Here is a 21,705-nt window from a genome sequence, read left to right on the forward strand (position 1 = left end):
CCCCCCCCCCCCCCCCCCCCGCTCCTCCCCTGTGCCCGTGTGCCCCCCCCATGGGGGAAAAAAAAAGAAAGAAAAGTGTATTGGTATAGTAGAAAGAATCCAGTGGACCTGAATTTGAAGACCAGCTCTACCCTTTACTAAGTACATGATGTTGGGCAAGTTACTAAGCATCTATGAGCCTCCTCTGTAAAATGGGAATAGTGATACCTGCTTTATAGAGCTTGTATCAGACTAAGTTAAATAATGTATGTAAAGTGCTTAGTATGGTATCGAACCCATAGAAGGAATTATTACTAACATATTCTACACAAAATACTCTTTATTGTTGAGCATTTATGAAATGTTTACAGAACTTAGATCAGATACTAGGGTACATTAAAGATTCTAAGTTGCTAAAATCTAAAGTTGTGTAGAAATAAAAAATAAAATTGCTCTTCAGGAAGGAGAGGGCATAATGTTCATTGTAAATGGTGTGGATATGTACCTAGGAAACTAATCAGCTAAAAAACTTAGATTTAATGAGTTCAATAAAACCACTGGATAGAAGGTACATAGGCAAAAATTAATAGCATTTTAAGGGCGCCTGGGTGGCTCAGTCGTTAAGCATCTGCCTTTGGCCCAGGTCATGGTCCCAGGGTCCTGGGTCGAGCCCCACATCAGGCTCCCTGCTCAGTGGGGAGCTGATTCTCTCCCTCTCCCCCTGCTTGTGTTCCCTCTCTCGCTGTGTCTCTCTCTGTCAAATAAATGAATAAAATCTGTAAAAAAATAATAATAATAATAGCATATATGTACTAAGAAAATGAAGAAAATTTTTTCATTCCCAAACTTAACAAAACTAAGAAACTGCCTAGGAATAACCATAGTGGAACATGTGGAGTAAACCATGGCTGAGAAATATGTTTAAAGCCTTGAGGAAATGAAGATAAAGTCTATATTCCTTAATGGAAATTATAACTGTAATATCTCCCCCACCCCCACCCCCACCCCCAGCTTCATATAGTTCCCATCAGACTAGCTCATTTTGGAATTTGATTAAATGAAGTTTATCTAAAATAAACATTAAAATAAGAAAAAAAGAAGAAAATAAAAAGACAAAGAAGTGCCTTCCCTAGAGGTACAAAACTAGTTTCTAGGGGCATCTGGGTGGCTCATTTGGTTAAGCACCCGTCTCTTCATTTTGGCTCACATCATGGTCTCAGGGTAGTGAGATCAAGCCCCACCTAGGGCTCTGTGCTGGGCTTGGAGCCTGCTTAAGATTCTTGCTCACTCACTTTCTCTCTCTCAAAACCCAAAACTCGTTTCTCATATGAAGCTGGAAGCTAGTAATTAAATTAGGACAGTACTGGTGCCTGAGCGTATGTGTATGTATGGGATAGAATAGCCAGAAACAGGTCTTAAGTAAATGAAATATTTGCTAAATTATTCTGGAATTTTTACTTACTTGGGGGATTGAAAAGAATTAGATCTTTGCCAAAGCAAGTTCTAGACACACTCAAATATTTTTTTTTTAAGTCAAACTTGAATAAAGTTTCTGTGTCTGTATTGTCTCTGAGTTAATAGAGAAGTCTGTTGAGAGAAAGGATTTGCAATAAAAATGACAGAGTAATATCCCTACCACTAGCAATTTGGTAAGGTTTAACATAATGCATTAAAAAGGCTAATACTCTGGGTTGCTTGGCTGCAGTCAGTAGAGCATGTGACTCTCGATCTCAGAGTCATGGGTTCCAGCCCCCACTTTGGGGTTAGAGATGACTTAAATAAACTTAAAAAAAATACTACTTAACCTAGTAGTTGTTAGACTAAAAAGTTTTGTACAAAGTACAAGTTATAGAATTATTAATAACTGCAAAAATATATAGAATAAAAAGCAGGATTTCAAGCAGTAAAGGAGTGGTAAAATTTGTTTATTTGCTATGTGCACATACTTTGGGGTGTACATAGCATACTATATGCATATATATACTATACATACAGTATATGCACATAGCATATACTATACAGTATTATTAAATTTTTCACCCTTTATTCATTTTATCAAACTAACCCCCCCAAAAAACAGCATCTTACTACTTTTGAATTAGATTTCAGTGATCTGAATCTTGAGTCTGTAAGAATATCAAAAGTATATTATGAGCAAATGAAATTTCTACTACAAATATAAGGATGGTTTAGTATTTGAAAAATTATTCATATAATTAATTTATTAGCAGGCCAAATGGAGGAAGGGGAGTAATAGGCACCCTTATTTTACTAGATTTATCATTAAATTCATATTTACTGTACTGAGTGGCTCAGTCTTTAAGTGTCTGCCTTCAGCTCAGGTCGTGATCCCGGGGTCCTGGGATCGAGTCCCTCATTGGACTCCCTGCTCAGCGGGGAGTCTGCTTCTCCCTCTGCCTCTGCCTCTCTCTCTCTCTCTCTCTCTGTCTCTCATGAATAAATAAATAAAATCTTTTAAAAAAAATCTAGTAAAATACCTATGACCTTTTTTTTTTTAAGATTTTATTTAGAGAGAGAGAGCGAGCAGGGGGAGGAGCAGAGGGAGAGGGAGAGAGAGAACCTCAAGCAGACTCTGTGTGCTGAGTGTGGATAGGGCTCGATCTGATGACCTGAGTAGAAACCAAAAGTTGGACCCTTAACTGACTGAGCCTCCCAGGCACCCCACCTATGATTTTTTTTTTTACATCTTTCTGCAAAATAGTTGCCAGTTATGCTTAATGGTGAAAACTATTTACATTAAACCTTAAAATGCATTATCAAGTATACCAAAACTAATACTATATACTAAATTATACTTCAATAAAAAATAATAAATTTTTAAAATGGGTTATCAGATTATCCCACTCTTACATTATTTAACAGTGTCTAGAATTGTTTTCTTACATGTTAAAAAATAACATGTAGAGGGGCACCTGGATAGCTCAGTTGGTTAAGCAGCTAGCTCTTGATTTCAGCTCAGGTCATGATCTCAGGGTCCTGGAATCAAGCCCTCAGTTGGGATCAAGCCCTCATGGAATCAAGCCCTCATTTGGGCTCTGCGCTCAGCGGGGAGTCTGCTTGAGGATTCTCTCTCTCTCTCAAATAAATAAGTAAATCTTAAACAAAAAACAAACATGCAGATGATAACACAGAGTGAGGAGAAATACGTGTAATACACAGTGGTAACAAAATCTAGAGAACATGGGGGAGTACCCCTAATTAGAAATGTGATGAATCGGGGTGCCTGAGTTGGCTTAGTTGGTTAAGCATCTGCCTTCGGCACGGGACATGATCTCAGGGTCTTGGGATGGAGCCCCAAGTCTGGCCCCCTGCTCAGCAGGGAGTCTGCTTGTCCCTCTGCCCCTCCCCTGCTCTTGCTCACTCCTTCTCTCACTCTCTCATAAATAAATGAGAGAGAGAGAGAGAAAGGAAGGAAGAAAAAAGAAAAGAAAGAGGGCGCCTGGGTGGCTCAGTTGGTTAGGCATCTGCCTTCAGCTCGGGTCATGATCCCACGGTCCTGGGATCGAGTTCCGCGTCAGGCTCCTTGCTCAGTGGGGAGTCTGCTTCTCCCTCTCCCACTCCCCCTGCTTGTGCTCTCTTTCTCTGTCAAGTAAATAAATAAAATCTTTTAAAAAAAAATAAGAACAAAAGAAAGAAATGTGACAGATCTATATGAAGAGGGATAAATGAAGGCATGAGTAGCTGAAAGATTGTGCCGTGGTGCTGAGTGAGAATTCTTCCTCAGTTACTCATGAATTTAATATGATACCAATCAAAATTCTGACTTTGTTTGGTCGGGGAGAGTACTGTCAGCATGGTGAATGATTTCAACAGTTCACTGACAGGAACAAGTATGCTAGAATAGCCAAAATATTTTGGACAGCTAGAGTAGAATTAAGTGGAATTACCCAAAAGTTTTACTAAAACGGATATCAATATTAATGCCATTTAGACAGCAGGTGTACAAAACTAAACCCAGTTTGTGTAAGACTCTAATAGGATAAATGTCATATTTCAGATCAGTGGAGAAATTATAATTCTATAATTATAAAAGATTTTGGAAGAATGTACTGTTTGACATGGGAAAAGGTAGATAATTACTACCTTCTACTGAAGTATGTTTTGAGTTAAATAATGGAGATAAAGGGAAAATAGGCCAGTATATTTTTTTTTTAAGATTTTATTTATTTGTCAGAGAAAGAGAGCACAAGCAATGGGACCTGCAGGCAGAGGGAGAAGCAAGCTCCCCGCTGAGCAAGGAGCCCGATGCAGGACTCGATCACAGGACCCTGGGATCAGGACCTGAGCAGACGCCCAACCAACTGAGCCACCCAGGCGCCCCTTGATGGGTCTTGCTTTCTTATCCAATCTGATATATTTTAACATAATGATTGAGAATGTAAATGAGGGGTATCTGGGTGGCTCAGTCGGTTAAGCGTCTGCCTTCCACTCAGGTCATGATCCTGGGGTCCTGAGATCCAGGGCCGAGTTGGGCTCCCTGCTCAGCGGGGAGCCTGCTTCTCCCTCTCCTTCCTGCTTGTGCTCTCTGTCACTATCTCTGTCACTGTCTTTGTCTCTCTCAAATAAATAAAATCTTAAAAAAAAATAGAATGTAAGTGAAACTAAATTACCTAGTCTTTATCTCTGCGCATCAAATTCCTCATCTTTAAAATGGATTTATAGAGTTGTTCATATTAAATCTCATAATTCACATAAAGAACATAGAATAGTGCCTGGTATATAATAAGCACTTAAAAGCATAATTACTTTTTTTAAGATTTTATTTTTAAGTAATCTCTACAGCCAGTGTAGGGCTCGAACTCAGGACTCTGAGATTAAGAGTTGCAAAGCATAATTATTTTTTTATGAACACATAGCAGTATGATCACCTCTGTTGAGATTCTTAAACTTATATTAAACATGTTTTACATACGTTTTCTCATCCTCACAAATTTGTAAATCCCCTTAAATAGAATATATGGTGACCTTCTCCCCTTACATACCTAATTCAGTGGTTTCCATATAGTAGGTATTAAGTAAATAAATCTCTTTTAACTGTAAATGAATAAAAGTAGATTTTTCCTCTGAGAAAGTGAGATAGGTGCTTTGACCCGAGTGGTCATTAAAATATATAGGGTAGGGGCGCCTGGGTGGCTCAGTTGGTTGAGCGACTGCCTTCGGCTCAGGTCATGATCCTGGAGTCCCTGGATCAAGTCCCGCATCAGGCTCCCTGCTTGGCAGGGAGTCTGCTTCGACCTCTGACCCTATCCCCTCTCATGTATTCTTTCTCTCTCATTCTCTCTCTCTCAAATAAATAAAATCTTTAAATAAATAATTAAATAAATAAATAAATAAAATAAATAAATAAAATAAAATATATAGGGTAGTAATTTCCTTTATAAGTGGACCCAAGAAGAGTAAGAAGTGTAGGATATTCCAATCAGAAAAAGAGTACCAGCCTCATTTTTGAAAATGGTTGGGAGAAATTTTTGTAAAAATCATTTCCTACTTTGAAGCACTCTAAAACTAGGGGCCAGATATATAGGTCAGGTAATCATGTGTAACTCTTTCCTACTAAAGCAGAACATTATAGAAAGAGCTGCCAAAAAATGGTAGAAATATATAAAAGAAGATAAAAGGAGTATGGAGTTAACATTCTAGAAACTTGAGCTGGTGATATGGAAATTACTTAGTAGAGGGTGATTTTAACAAAGTGACACAGAACTGAGATTTTTAGAAATTCAATGTGAAAAATAAAAGAAGTTTATATTTTCCCCTGGACGAGATTAAATTCGTTCCAGAGATCAGTCATTAGCAGTGTCAGATTCATCTGGTGATTCTCTGGGCAATAGAGAATTTTGAGAATTAAGTGCGACAAAGAATTCTTTGGCCTTTTGGTTTGATTGCGGGAGATAACAATGGGATGAGGCAGAAGAGGAGTTAAGAGCCATTGTGGGCTAGAGATTAATGGCTTTACTACAGAGCCTCCCTTTAAACTGTGATTTCAATCTCTCATCCAAGCTTTGTATTTCACAGACTTGTTGAGCCCATTAAAGAAATGGAAGTCTCGCTATCTGATGGAACAGAATGTCACCAAGTTACTGCGGCCTCTTTCTCCAGTCACACCACCCCCTCCCAATCCAGGCTCAAAGAGCCCCTCCCTGACCACACCTGGCCCATCTCACTCAGAAGAGGAGTGTCGAAATGGATACAGCCTCATGTTCTCACCAGTCACGTCTCTTACTACTGCTAGTCGCTGCAATACTCCTCTGCAGTTTGAGGTGATTTGGGCTTGCTTGTTGGGAGTGCTGAATATGAAAATTATCATTTGCCCCTCCTCATTTCAAGTATAATATCATTCCAAATATTTATTGACCATGTTCCTGCCAGTCTCAGCAAGAGAATGGGAAACCTCAGCGTCGGTGTGACCTGTTACCTGGTAGCCTCTCATCTTCCCCAAAAGTCCCCATACTTCCCCAAAAAGGAATAGTTCTACCATGGATGACACTCATCTGTTTTTGCATGCAATCCATCAGTCTCCATAACTATAGAAAGCATGCTACATCTCCATCTTTGTCTTTACTGCATACCTTGGTTAAAATAGGTCTCTAGCTGCCTAGTAACCACTAATGATACCAGCCTGAGAGCTCAGATTATACTGATTGATTTTCTTTCTAGGCCTTTAAATGAGTTATCTTTCTCTGTTGTTTTGTATTCTTGTGGCCTCAGTGAACAGAGATTTAGAAAGCTTTGGGGTATGGTTTGTGGCAAATGAGGGTTTTTTTCCTACTCCAGGTTACTTTCCCTTCTTGTTAAAATGTGTTAGGAATGAAACGTTAGAGGCTAACAACATGTATTGTAAGAGACATATTTATTACATTCACTCTCTGGATTAAGTTAGAATGTATTATCTTAGCTGTTAGAACAGTTAATTCTGAATCACATTCTCGTGTTCACATGTGGATAATAGCAGGTTTACTGAATAGAATCCTTGTGTATAAAAAAAAAATCAATCTATTGCATGTTGCTTTGATTTGCAAATCATTAAACAGACAGTCTCTTCTTTCTTAAAAGAAACTTATTCTGATCACTAAACACTTAGCTCTGCCCTTATCTTGTAACTTCTCCAGATGTGTTCTTTGATAAAGGTGAATGCTTTAGCCAATGCCTTCCTACCTATTCAGCCCTTACGAAAGCATAGGGATTAAAAATACCAGAACTTTTGAGTGGCTAACTCAGAAGGAGGTAGCTAGCAACCTTGAACGCAGGAAACAGCTATGTTCTATACCTGAATAGACTGTACTGATTACTTTGGGAGCAAACCTCTTTGGCAAGGGGATGGTGGGGAAGCAGGGGGAACCTTCCTGGTTACATTTGATTTATAGAGAAGTTACCAAATTCACTTTGGCATTCTTGTCAGCCATACAGTAAAGCAGCTGATTCAGGCCTTTCTAACTTTACTTGGTCTAATTGCCTTGATTTTTCAGTTAGCAAGTAGAGTTCAATAGTAAAATTTCATAGGAGAATATTCACCCTGGAGGGCAGCAAATTGTAAGCATAGGATTTCATACTTTATCATTGCAGGTTTTATTATAATTAAAAAGGTGAAATTACAGAAATTAGAAGGTACATCACCTTCCAGGACAGTTAAATTGAGCATTCAGTCCATTTCCTAATCCCAGGTAGTATTTTGGATAACTGAAACATTGTGCAAGGGTAAGGTATTTTATTTATTTATTTTACAAATCAAAGATCAGTTTAATGATGCGCATAGTCTAAGCATAATGTTAGAATACTGGGAATAAAAGAAAATATTATATTAAATAGCTCATCCCTTCAAAAAGTCTAATGCCTCTATTTTCACTGTTCCAGTCTCGTGATTTAACTAAGGAAATTTAACCTTTCTTGTCAATGAAACAAACTTCACCATCCTGACCACCTTTATCACCATTTTAACTGACATGCTCTTTCCTATATTCTAGTATAGGAAGCCTTATTTCCATCCAAGACTATGACACAGAGAAATACCAAAAAGGTGTCACAGGTAAAGATCAGTTTGGTTGGGGAAGAATCTTTTTTAAAGGAAAAATGAAAATCATCCCAGTGAAAAATGTCTCCAGTGCTAAGGGAAGGAGTTGAGGAGACATGACAAGATCATGAGGGAGGGGGAAGCATCAAGGAAAAGGAGTAAATAGCAACTTTGGGAGGGCAAGCTTAATTAACCCCTCCTTGACACCAGAATAACCCTTCCCTTCTCTTCCTGGCCCAGTGTCTACAGACTACCCAGCCCACCAAATAAAATTAACAGCCTCATTTCACAGTTGTCCAGAGTCTCCAACATTAGGAACCCTTCCCTTCCCTTACCCCTAGTACTCTGAATCCTTGTCACAACCACCGCCATCTTTCTATCCACTTTTTACCATTCAGATCTTCCATCAGAGTTCACGGTCCAGATCCTGTTTGAGTGCTATGGGAGTGCTGCCTCAGGTGAAAGCTCTAAGGGGAAGCCTGTTTAAGATGCAGGGACTTGAAATGTTCCCCTCTGCTCCCCACCCCACCCCACCCCGCCCCATTCCCAAAAGTACAAGGGATTTTAATTTGAGAGAACATTGGTAGGTAGGGATGTTCAGATCCAGTTAGATTATGCCGTAAACCATCTAGCCTATAAGCTAGATTTCATTCTGTCTCCTGTAACTGTTATTCAGGAGGAGCTGGCCATCTCCCTAGCCCCATCATCCCCAGCATGCTCAGCACTTTGCCTGGACAGTGGTGGCAAGCCTGAACCACTCAGGAGAATGGAGAAATAGGACTTTCAGAAGGAAGTGTGGGACAAAAAAAGATTCCCCTATGGAGGAATAAGTGGTAGGATACCCATCATTAATAAATACTATAGGCTGCTCAACTGTCGTCAGATGTAGAACAGAATTTCAAATGAAATTATAGTGTACAATTTCACCAATCTAAATTTTTTGTTAACTGCTTAAGATGTTTACTTTACAGCATGAAACATTATAAACAGTTTATCCCTAAATGCTTTCAAGGACACCAGGAAGCATTTTTAACCAGTCATTCTGTCCATTGAGATGAATTCTGCAGTTAAACATTTTCCCTGTGCATTCTTTTCCCTCCCCCTGCCCCCACCACAAAAAGTTGTGGCTAACCATCTATGCTTGCTTTTTATTTTATTTTTTTGTTTGTTTTGTTTTGCTTCTTGACTTCGGATAGATGAATAACAAGATGCTTTTCCCTCCTCTAGAACATATCCTCCCCTGAGAGTTCCCCTGCGAATAGGCCCGAGTCCCTGTCACCCGAGGTAGTTATCACACCATCTCAATCACACTTGGAGGCTGAGAGTGAGTGTGCATGAGTGTGTGGGAGGGCTGGGGGGTCCGAATGAATGGGCAGTAGGCTGAAGAGCAACCAGTCAGTCGCTGTAAGTTGAATGAATCTTCCCATGTGTGACTGGATCACTCAGAACTTTCAATGTAGATGGAGGAAAATGAAGGGGTGTGGGTGTGTGTGTGTGTGGTGGGGTTTGTTGTTTGGGGGAGGGGGGCTGAAGAGTTCTTTTAAAGAATAGAATCTGGAAGTCAAGTTTAAAGCAAGCTGAAGATGTGGTGGGAACCTTGGTAAGGAAAGTAACAACTAAGGTGTGTTTGTTAAATAAGGAAAACTGAAACCAAAAGTTGGTAGGAGCTCTTTTGGTATTTATTATCTTGGGCTGAGAAAGGATCAGTTTATACTGGAAAAGTTAGGCAGTGATTTAGGTCTTGTTTCAGGGTTAATCTGACAGCTCTGTTTTAACTGGATGTTTGGGGCTTTGGTTGATAGATTGAACAGCTTGTTTAGAAAAGGGAGGGTCCTGCCTCTCTGCTTTCTCCGTTTTCTTTGTAGCTCCTTACTGGGTATACAAGGAAATTAAGTCAGCCCATGGCTTCTATGACACAGGCCTTCCTTCTGTAGTAGTGGAGATGTGGTGGCGTACAAGTGGTATCTCTTAGGATGTCCAATTGAGTGTTTTTCTCAGGCACCCTACTGCTGTGGAGATGTAAAATTCAGATTTTAGTGCTAGAGTTTCTTAACTATTATAAGATTTGGACAAATGTAGTAATGATTAACTCTGTGAATCCACATGGAGCCTTTCTCCTCTTGAAGAGAAAGCTGTAGTCTCTCATAACCTTTCAGAAATTAAATGAACTGTTAACTCTACCCCTTTCCAGGTAAAAATTAGTGCTAAACTTAGTGATAGTTGATAAAACTCTGAATCAGTATTTTATAGATCAGTGTGAAACGAAAAAGGTATTCTAGTGCACTAGAGGTTTTCTGGGTGTTTTTTTACTCTTGTAAGGAAATCACAGTGTGACATCTGGATTTTTGGTACCATTCTTTCTAGAGAGTCAGTAATAGTTGACCTAGTGGTGGAAAATCTTGGCGTTGGGAGGTAACGATAACCAAAGAGTAGATAGGGTTTATTTTTGACACAATTCAGCATTTCGAATGCAGTGATGGGCATTAGTGGTCTTGAGGTATGTGGACATACATCAGAGGATAAAGAATTGAGTTGCCAGAAAGTTTTATGAGAAGCACACATACTTAATAGTGAAAGTGAGTAAAGAACTGGTTGGTTGATGTCTTTAACTAATACCATTCTCCTTTACTAAACCAGTAACTTAAATACTTGACTTTCTACTTACTACTTTCTTTCCCTTTTTCCCTCCTCCCACCTTCCATCAGTATTAAATACAAATGAATAACACCAGAAGCCAGTTATCTTAAGACACCAGTCTCACCTCTGTAGCATACATGGGGCTCAGGTAAATCCCTGACTATACTTCCAGTCCCTTAATGTCATACAAGGTGACTCAGCAAACCTGATGAAAGGCTAAGCAGGCAAAATAGTCACATTTAGCCAATTGTTTAATTCTGATTTTCCCAGGCTTCTCATCCAGAAAACTTTAAAGCAATTTGTGAAAGGCCGGCATTTTATAGTAATCTGGCCTGTATATACTATTGCTCCATGGGACTTTTACAGATGTTAATGGCTTTCTTGTACTTCCATCCTTCTTACCCCATCCCTCTTACCTTTCACCTGTGCCCCTCTCATTTCCCTTCCTTTCTGTGCTTTGACTTTTTCCTTCCCCCACCTCCTCCTCCATGTCTCTGTTGATTTTTATTCTTTCAGCTTTGTCACCGGAAAGACCTGGACTTGACAAAAGTAGGCTACCTTGACTCCAACACTAACAGCTGTGCTGACAGACCTTCCCTGATCAACTCAGGTCCTTCTGACCTGGCTCCTCATCCCTCTATCGGGCCCCCCTCTGAAACTGGCTTTCCAAGCAGGAGTGGAGATGGACATCAGACCCTTGCAAGGAACTCGGACCAGGCATTTCGGACAGAGTTTAACTTAATGTACGCCTACTCCCCATTGAACGCTATGCCTCGAGCAGATGGATTATATCGAGGGTCTCCCCTAGTAGGGGATAGGAAGCCTTTACATTTGGACGGGGGATATTGTTCCCCTGCAGAAGGGTTTCCCAGCAGATATGAACATGGTTTTATGAAAGACCTCTCCCGTGGATCCATGTCACCTGGTGGTGAAAGGGCTTGTGAAGGAGTCCCATCTGCCCCCCAGAACCCACCGCAGAGGAAAAAGGTAAGTGTTCTACCTTATATAGGCCCTTTTGAAGAATATTAACTAAGCAAGTCAGTAGATATTTATTGAGTGAACCACCATGTGTTCAGCACCATTTTCTGTGTGAGGAAAACAGAGACATAAGACGTGATCTCTGCCATGTCCTGTGAAAGCCAAGACTGTTTTGTTTTAAAGATTTTATTTATTTGAGAGACGGGGGGCGGGGGCATGCACAAGGGGAGGGACAGAGGGAGAGGGAGAAGCAGACTCCCCACTGAGGAGGGAGCCAGACGCAGGGCTCAATCCTAGGACTCTGGGATCATGACCTGAGCCAAAGGCAGACACTTAAGCAGCTGAGCCATCCAGGTGCCACTGTTTTGTTTTGTTTTGTTTTGTTTTGTTTTGTTTTTTTAGACAAGACTGTTTTAATACGATTTGATGAATGTTACAAATTTTCAGCAAATTTAAATGCCTGCCATGTATGTGCTGTACACATGCTATGCAATCAAAGGATAGAACAATGAAAAAGAATAATGCTAATTACTTGTATTATTTAGCACTTCCCATGTGTTAAGTGTTTTCTTAGCATTATAGCCTCACAGTAATCCTGTAAGATGGGTAATTTCCCATTTTGCAGATGAAGAAACTAAGGCAAGTTGAGTGACTTGCCCATGGTCACATAGCTAGTAAATGGAAGAGCCAAGAAAGTGCCCAGGTCTGATTCCAGATTTCATGCTCTTACTGCCATTGTGCTATATATTGCTTCCTAAGTTCTGCCCTAATGGAGCTTAAAGCAAGTGAGACTGAGGTAAGCAGATAATTATATTAATAAGTAATTAATTACAGTGGCAGTGGATGCTCCAGAGGAGTTCTTCAGATATAGTAAGAACACCTTAGCCACAACCTGGCCTGCTCATATATGTGGAGGGTACATTGAGAACAAACAAGAGGCTCCTAGCCAGTTGAGAGGTGGTGGAGTGAGAGATGACAGGTCACTCACTGATTTAGCTGATCTCATATGGTAAGTAGGAAGCAGTCTGCCAACAAACAAGGGTAAGGATGTTACGGAAGAGAGAGCAGAACTCTTAGCTGTGTGACACTCCCATTGAGTGGGCAGCAGGGATGCAGTGTGGTTGCAAACAGTTGAATGCTGCTGTAGTATCTGGTGAAAGGTGGGGAGAGTCAGGAGGGGAGAGTATGGAAAGAGATGGTTGGAACAGGGCCAGGCCATAGATTGCTGGCCACAGGTTGGGACTTAACTTGTAAGTAATGCCTGTTCAAGAAATTACAAAGCCCAAAATGTGCTTTTTATGTCAGTGGGTTTCAACTAGGGGCATTTGAAAATGCATGGGAGTATTTTGGGTTGCCACGGCAACTTCCATTTACTGTGCAGGGCTAGAGATGTTAAATGTTCTATGTGTGTGACAGTCTCACACAATTGCAGGATATCTGTAGTAGTCTCGTTGAAATGTAGCCTAGTGACTTTTGATATTTGCATTTCAATGAAATACATTACCAGAATTTATTATTATGAATTCTCGTCCAAGACTGCGTATGGAAAATGCATACACAAGATGGTACTGCTTTACATTTTGGTTATATTTTACATTTGAACAGAAAAATGAGAGCTCTGAGGGAATAAAAGGCAGAAACACTGGCAGATAATTTGGAATAAGATAGCAGTGGGTTTAGAAGACTGTGTATGAACAGCATTGACCATCAGGAGCAAAAATTAAAATGTCTTTGGATTTCTGGTTTCATTTATTATGTACAACAGTGATTGAAATCATGATCTGTTATTTGAGAATTGTTGAGCACCTGCTGTCGGTCAGGTGCTGTGCTGGATTTTAAAGATGAAAAGCCAGAAAGATTTGGTCTTTGCCCTGGTAGAACATACAGTTTAGTGGAGGAAAAATTAAGACACTGTAACAGGTTGACAGCCAGTGTGGGCAGTGTGCCGTGACAGCAGTGAGGAGGTACGCTGGGCAGGCCAGGGAGGAGGGCTGTATTTTGGCAGTCAAGAGAGAATGAGGCAGAGCTGGGGAAAAGTTTCCAAGTGTACATTTCCTAGACTAGCTTGCTGCAATATAAACTGCAAATCATTCTTTTCTCTTTTTACACTAGTGTCCCTGTGTGTAAGACAGAAACAGTAATAAATCCCTGCATGTATCTTGAAAAATTGAACACATCTAAGAGCCCTGAAGCGTTGGCTTTTTCTTTTGTTTTTTTCTTGTCTGTCTCTCTCTCTTTTTTTTTTTTTTTTAAACAACTGACTCTGGGGATTCTTAGGGATTGGGAAAGAGCTGTTAGATCACCTGGAAGGCCTTTTCAAACTACACAGCTCCCAACTCCCCTTTCCCTTTTCTAGGTGTTACCGTTGTAGCAAACAGCTGGTAGCACGCTTCTGTTACTGGGTCACTGTGATCTCAGTTTTCTGAAGGCAGAAAAAAGATTGAGGTCTGCTGATGAACGCTGTTCTTCAAAAATGTCATCTCCTAGCGTATTTTCTTCTCCTTACCAATTTCTGACTGATTTCAGTATGTAGCTGTGCTCAGATCTCTCACATCTCAAGGAAGGGTTGCTAGTGTTGGTGCCTGCTTTGTTTGCATGGCAGGCTAGCAGTTTATGAGGGTTCCGTCTTCTTTCTCTATTGCTAGTGATCCACTGACGATGTCTAGCTAGAGTTCTGCTTCTTGTTTCCCTCCCAGGTATCCCTGCTGGAGTACCGAAAACGGAAACAAGAAGCCAAGGAGAATTCGGCTGGTGGGGGAGGTGACTCTGCACAGAGCAAAAGCAAGTCTGCAGGAGCTGGGCAAGGCAGCAGCAACTCACTTTCTGACACTGGTGCCCATGGTGTGCAGGGATCCTCAATCCGAACTCCATCTTCCCCTCACAAAAAATTCTCCCCATCTCATTCCTCTGTGTCCCATATGGAGGCGGTAAGCCCATCAGATTCCAGAGGCACTTCATCTCACTGCAGACCTCAAGAGAATATCAGCAGTAGGTGGTAAGTTTATGTTTGATGCTGAAATAATTAAATTCAAGAGGGAAGTATACATGTAGAATCATTCCCAGTTTTACCTAAAATGTATGGGAACACTTATCTGAGAAAGGCAGCCAACAGTGCCATCCATGCTGTGCAGCTGATTTAATAGTATCAGCCACGACCCCTCCCCCAATGCCCTCAGCTTTACAGAAGCAAAGAATTGCCACTGAACCTGCAGAACAGCACTTTGGACGCCATATAGTTGGGGACACAGATGAGCTATTTTATTTGCTGGGCACTAACACTGCCTCTTCTATTTTTTCATTTCGTATGAAAGGTAAGTCAGGAGTTCAGATCAGTTCCACTTAAATTACAACAGAAGTCTCAGTTGCACACAGCTAGCATGTACAGAAAGATAAGACATATTCTGAAAGGACTTGTCTGGTTTAGGGGAAACCACAAGTAGATAAGTAACACTGTAAGTAAATAAATAATAAATTACAAGTATTGAGCATCAAATGAGAGATCTTGAACTAAAGCAATGAAGTCTGGGAAAGAAGAGACCTGACTCAAATGAGTGATGTTTATTAATCTATAGAGCATTTATTAAATTACTACTATGTGCCAGGCCCATGACTTCACAGAAGAGAAAAATTTAGCATTTCACAATAGGGGTTAAATGCAGACATCTTTAAATTCCTTTTTTCTATAGTTTAAGGCAAGAGAAAATACTTTGTTTAAAATTGGTCCTGAAGAAAATAATGTCTAAGAGGATGTTGTAAGAGAATGCATTGTACAGCCTTTGTCAGAGCTTCATTTGTTCCAGACTCTTGACTCTGAAGTCCTGTGGCATAAACTTGCACCCTGTTCCTTTTACAGGATGGTCCCCACGTCAGTGGAACGACTCCGAGAAGGAGGGAGCATCCCCAAGGTCCTCCGAAGCAGTGTGAGGGTGGCCCAAAAAGGAGAGCCTTCTCCCACGTGGGAGAGTAACATCACAGAAAAAGACTCAGGTGAGCCCATGGCCTTCTGCTGCCAGCCAGGTTTAGGGACACACGAGCCAGGCTCTATACTAAGTGCTCACCAAATGCTGGACTGAGGTGAGTCAGTTTCTTACGCAGTTGGGCTCCACTGGAGGGAAGGTTCCAGGTCAGTCTTGCTTCCACTCTTCTGGGCTATAGCATTCCTAAGATCTTGCATCCATTAAGTGTTCTCTTTCTTTCTCTCTCTGTCCCTCCCTCCCTCTCTCCCTTTCTCTCTCCATGCCTCTCTGTCCCCCCTCTTTCTCTTCTCTCCCTCTCTCTCCCTTTTTCCCCAAGAGATACCTTCTGTAACTCTTCTCTGCAAAGGCCTGGAAATCCATTTTGATGAAGGATGAAGAGAATGAGACAGGAATCAGACAGGCATTTAAAACATCGCCCATAATTAACCACTCCATTTGCCCCTCTGGCATGCTGCACTCACCTGATTTGTCAGGAAGAAAGCAGCGTGGGTTGGTGATAGCATTGGTGATTTGAATGAACAACGGCTATTTCTCACTTATTCTAGGAAGCCAAGTTGATTTTGTATTATCTTCCAGACCCTGCAGATGGAGAAGGCCCAGAGACACTGAGCTCAGCACTCTCTAAAGGAGCAGCCGTTTACAGCCCTTCCAGATACAGCTACCAGGTGAGACGAGAAATTGCTCATCTCTGGGCATAGGAGTATATTCTGGGTTCCAAATATTTTGTGATCCTGGCCATCCTTTGCAGTTGAGATGCCGCCTTTGCATATAGTTTCAGCAGCCTTGGAAATAAGTCATCATCTGCTCACCTTCAGGTAATAAATCATGCCAGAAAAATAAATAAAGTGATCAGAGACAGCCATTTTACTGTCTTTGGTATCCTAAAAAGAACAAATGGTTAAGAAGATGAAGAAGATGAAGAAGGAGGAGGAGAAGAAGAAGAAGAAGAAGAAAAAGTAGGGTATTTTAAATATTCACAAGCCTAAATGGCTTAAATAGGGACTTTTTCACCTCCTTATGCTTTTCCTCCCGACTCTTTCTAGCTCCTGCAGTGTGATAGTCCACGGACAGAATCACAAAGCCTCCTTCAGCAGAGTTCCTCCCCCTTTAGAGGACATCCCACCCAATCTCCAGGATACAGTTATCGAACTACTGCACTGAGACCTGGAAATCCCCCCTCTCACGGTTCTTCAGAATCTTCCCTCTCTTCTACGTCCTATTCCAGCCCCGCCCACCCTGTATCCACAGACTCGTTGGCCCCATTTACGGGGACACCAGGGTATTATAGCAGCCAGCCACATTCTGGAAACAGCACTGGCAGCAATCTTCCGAGGAGGAGCTGCCCTTCTAGTGCTGCTAGCCCTACCCCACAGGGCCCCTCAGACTCGCCGACCTCAGACTCGGTCTCCCAGTCCAGCACAGGAACTCTGAGTTCCACCTCCTTCCCTCAGAACTCTAGGTCGTCATTGCCATCAGACTTACGGACTATCAGTCTGCCCAGTGCTGGGCAGTCCGCTGCCTACCAGGCCTCCAGGGTATCTGCGGTTTCCAATTCACAGCACTACCCACACCGTGGGAGTGGGGGTGTACACCAGTACCGACTCCAGCCGCTGCAAGGGTCAGGAGTCAAGACTCAGACAGGACTTTCCTAGGGCTTCTGGATTTGGGCAAACAGAACTGAATGAGCCCATAGCTGCTTCCTTCCAGCTGCCTCTGGAACCTAGGCCGAGCATATTGCTGGGGAAGAGGGTACAAGGTGCCAGAGGACTGGGTCTGGTCGACAAGAAACGAGACTTGTGGTCGCGACTGGCTCTGGCCTTGGAGAAAGATGTAAATCTTGTCTGAAGCAGAGACTATAAAGAAGTTTCTCCCTGCTGTTAAGGGTACATTGTTGACAAGCAAATGGTGTTCCGGTTAGTAACGGTTCTAAGTGCAATGAGTCGTGTTGAAGCCTCTGTCTCCTGTCCTTGCCTGTAGCCTGTAGTCACTTGTGCAGTGGGGACATCTTTTTACACACACACACACACACACACACACACACACACACACAAACACACCCTCCCCCCCAAAAAAAGAAGTTTTCTTTTCAGAGGAAAAAAAGTGAAAAGAACCAATCTCAGAGCCCCAAGCCATCTGAGTAGTATTAGGGTTTTTATGCACTTAAGAAGAAGGTAGGTATGGAAATGTTTGCCCTGTGACAACCATTCCCAAAGCAGGTATCTGGCCGAGATGTGTCCACCAAGAATACTCCCTACCTTTGTCTTAAAATCACTGAGAAATAGGCAGGGATGACAAAACTTGGAATGTGCTCTGGCTGAGGGGTGCCTGGCTCTCTGAAGAAGAGCTCCTGGTCAACTCTTGATGATTCAGGAGCAGATGATCGTAGTAGATTGTCTGAGCCCCAAGCTGTTCCCACCCTTCTCCCCTCCCCCAAGCTGTCTCACAGCTCAGTAACCCAGAAAGGAAGTAGGCAAAGAAAAGAGAAATAAGTGAGATGGGCCAATTGCATTGCTACTTATCAGCTGTTGGCAATAAATTTGATTAGCAAGGATCCCAAGTGTTTTGGGAATTCTTTGAATTTTATTTTTTCTACTCCCAGTTAATCAGGAGTTGATGATCCCGTGAATAGGACCACCTCCATGATTAGGGAGCACGCACTTGTGACTGCAGGGTAAGAGTGGAAAGATACATTTGTGGAGTGGCACCGACAGGACTGTGATTGTGTGTGGGCATGTCCCACATTTCTTTGGGGGATGCTTATTTGAGAGTGGCCCAGGTGAGAGAGTTAAAAAGCCACCCACACACCTAACACTGTTCTGGATGAGAGACGCGAGCAGACTGGCTTCTCCCCATCAGTGCATTGTGCCTGTTGTACGCCCCTGGAGGAGCCCTGGAGCCAGCCCAGGTGGGGTACACAATCTTTTTAAATTCCATACGGTTGCCAGCTTATTTCTTTCACTTGTTTACTGTAATATCCGGCGTGTTTTTATTTATCTAATTTTGTATTCAGTTATAACCATGGTAGGGGTAGCAAATATATGACAGGTGTAATCCCTGGTGCTGCAGTGGACCTTACTTCTTTTCTTTTGGACAAGATAATACTGTGAGTCTCCCTCCTTCCTTCCAATTTGTTTTCTTCTTTTTTTCCCCAGCCTCTTGCATCCCCTTCTTTTCTACCCTCTCCTACAACTATCATATGCACAGTCTTCTCTCTTTGTGTGTGACTGTTACAAAATTTCACTTTTTCAAAATTGAAATCAGGTGTTTGCTCAAATGAGGGGAGATTTTTTTTTTTTTTTAATGCTGAAACCTCAGCAGAATACTTTTCTTTTTGTTGTTTCCCCCACAAACCCATCAGTCTGGGAGAGCGTTGGGAGTGGAAATCATGTTGCCTGGGATGCTGGTTTCTTTGTATATTATATAAAACGTATGTAAATGTCTCTCCATTTGGGCTGGGGTTTGCATTCTCCCCTTGGCTTTAGCCAAGGGGAGAGGCCAGCGGGCAGGCGGCCCTCACCCTGCCTGGCACGTGCAGAGACCCCAGCCACTCTGTGTGGGCAGGGTGCTGTCAAGACCAGACCTCTGGGGGGGGTGGGGGCGGGGGGGGGGGGGGAACTCTTGGAAGGGAAGAAGTATCACTTCTTTCTCAAGTGGAGTGTTTACACCTTGCTGTAACATTTGAACTTTCACAAGAGATGTAATAATTTTGATAATAAAATTCTTAACCATAATAATCATAAAGTTGAGAACTTCTTTGTCCAATTCTCTGACCTTGCCTTGCCTGGTTTTCCTACCGCTACCCTTACCTGAAGAGGCATATGCTCTTGGTGGAGTTGTTTTGCGCATAATGGACCAGGAATATGTATTGATCTTCCTTTAGCCTTTCATGATTCAAGTCAGGTCTGTATCAAGGCCGTTCAGCAACAGCGAAACTAAACGTTACAGACTGATTTGAACAGGACTGGAGTTCCTGACCTTGGCCTCATTCATTCATCAGCTGTTTACTGGCCCTCTTCTTTCCCACTCAAAAACTACCAGGCCTTTGTTTTTGGTGGTGGGTTTATGCTGATTAAAATTTGAAGATGGAGATAGGCAAATAAGGTTTCATGGAGCTTATGTTCTAGAGTGGGGTGAGAACTAAACCAGTCAGTGATTTCAAATCGTCATTTACCATGTTATTGTTTCATAGCAGAGACGTAACTAAGGAGGTTGAAGGGACACTTTAGATTGGTTGATTAGGACAGGTCTCTGAGGAGTTGACATTTAAGCAGAGACCTCAATGATAAGGAGGCAGTTAAGTGTCAATATAAATAAAGATAATTGCTGGGGAATTAGAAGAGCAGGTGCAGGAATAGACTTGATATAGTGAATGACCGGGAATGGGATAGGGGGTAGCCAATACCCAGGAAGGTAGGGGGTCAGATCACATAGAGCAGGGGTCAACAAAAGTGTTTTCTGTAAAGGGCCAGATAGAGGGGCGCCTGGGTGGCTCAGTTGGTTAAGCGACTGCCTTCGGCTCAGGTCATGATCCTGGAGTCCCAGGATCGAGTCCCGCATCGGGCTCCCTGCTCAGCAGGGAGTCTGCTTTGCCCTCTGACCCTCCCCCCTCTCATGTGCTCTCTCTCTCTCTCATTCTCTCTCTCAAATAAATAAATAAAATCTTTAAAAAAAAAATAAATAAATAAAGGGCCAGATAGTATTTAGGCTTCACAAGCCATAGGGTCTCTGTCACAACTGCTCAGCTCTGTCTTGTGATACAGAAACAGCCACAGGCCCTACTTGCCTGTGCTCCAATTAAATTATATTCACAGAAACATGTGGCAAGTCAGATACGCCTGCAGGCTGTAGTTTGCTGCTCCTGATACAGAGCCTTTTGGGTTTAGTTTAAAGAATGTGGATTCTAAATACAGTGGGAGGGGAGCCTGGGTGGCTCAGTCAGTTAAGCATCTGCCTTCGGCTCAAGTCATGATCCCAGGGTCCTGGGATCGAGCCCCAGCCCCTCATCGTCGTCGACCAACTCCCTGCTCAGTAGGGAGTCTACCTCTCCCTCTGTCCCTCCCCCTGCTGGTGCTCCCTCTCTCTCAAATAAATATTTACAAAAATATACAGTGGGAGGGGCGCCTGGGTGGCTCAGTTGGTTAAGCGACTGCCTTCGGCTCAGGTCATGATCCTGGAGTCCCGGGATCGAGTCCCGCATCGGGCTCCCTGCTCGGCAGGGAGTCTGCTTCTCCCTCTGACCCTCCTCCCTCTCATGCTCTCTGTCTCTCATTCTCTCTCTCAAATAAATAAATAAAATCTTTAAAAAAAAAAAAAAAAAAAAAATATACAGTGGGAAAGTCACTGCAGGATTTTAGGCACAGAAGTGACATGGTCTAGTTTATGGTTTGTTGTTGGTTGGTTAGTGTTTAAAAATTACTGTTTTGCTCCTGGGAGAGATGAATAGAAGCCAGGAAACCAGTTGGGAACCTATAGCAGTTATTCAAGTAGGGGGCAATACAATGGCAGCTTCTGCTAAGATGGTAACAAAACAGCAATAAGGTGAAATAGTTGGAATCAGGATACATTTTGCAAGTAAACAGCAGTGCTTGCTGATGGATTGGTATGGCAGTATTTTGCTCTAACATTTGTTTGACAAATGCTTACTGAGGGCTATGATAGACTGCATTTTGCTAATAAGCACATGAGGGATTCAAAGATGGAGAAGATGCTATCCATTTCTTTAAGGAGCTTAGAAAGTAACTAGTTGATGACATAATAAAAATTTTTTTTTTTTTTTCGGGCGCCTGGGTGGCTCAGTCGTTAAGCGTCTGCCTTCGGCTCAGGTCATGATCCCGGGGTCCTGGGATCGAGTCCCACATCCGGCTCCCTGCTCGGCGGGAGGCCTGCTTCTCCCTCTCCCACTCCCCTGCTTGTGTTCCCTCTCTCGCTGTGTCTCTCTCTGTCAAATAAATAAAATCTTTGAAAAAAAAAAAAAAAAATTTTTTTTTTCTGGGGTGCCTGGGTGGCTCAGTCGGTTAAGCATCTGCCTTCAGCTCAGGTCATGATCCCAGGGTCCTGGGATTGAGCCCCGCCCGCATCAGGCTCCCTGCTTGGTGGATAGCCTGT

At 42.3% G+C, this 21,705-nt stretch overlaps 1 protein-coding gene across 24 annotated transcripts in view; it reads left to right on the forward strand.

The window, feature by feature from the left end:
* The window catches only part of SETD5 (SET domain containing 5), an 82,194-nt gene extending 62,863 nt beyond the window's left edge, over positions 1-19,331 (forward strand). For 18 of the 24 annotated variants that reach the window (XM_032411868.1, XM_032411873.1, XM_032411875.1 and 15 more), the window contains 7 exons: positions 6,016-6,260; positions 9,236-9,292; positions 11,162-11,632; positions 14,320-14,618; positions 15,477-15,610; positions 16,177-16,265; positions 16,644-17,380. In XM_032411868.1, the coding sequence (XP_032267759.1) occupies positions 6,016-6,260; positions 9,236-9,292; positions 11,162-11,632; positions 14,320-14,618; positions 15,477-15,610; positions 16,177-16,265; positions 16,644-17,252 (1,904 nt within the window). In that variant the 3' untranslated portion in view covers positions 17,253-17,380. Of the gene's footprint in view, positions 1-6,015; positions 6,261-9,235; positions 9,293-11,161; positions 11,633-14,319; positions 14,619-15,476; positions 15,611-16,176; positions 16,266-16,643 lie in introns of all 24 variants that reach the window. The other 6 variants (XM_032411877.1, XM_032411874.1, XM_032411876.1 and 3 more) reach the window with 2 other exon arrangements.
* Positions 19,332-21,705: the final 2,374 nt, after the last annotated feature.

Source organism: Phoca vitulina, unplaced genomic scaffold, assembly GCF_004348235.1.
Source record: "Phoca vitulina isolate PV1807 unplaced genomic scaffold, GSC_HSeal_1.0 scaffold13, whole genome shotgun sequence".
Classification (NCBI taxonomy): domain Eukaryota; kingdom Metazoa; phylum Chordata; class Mammalia; order Carnivora; family Phocidae; genus Phoca; species Phoca vitulina.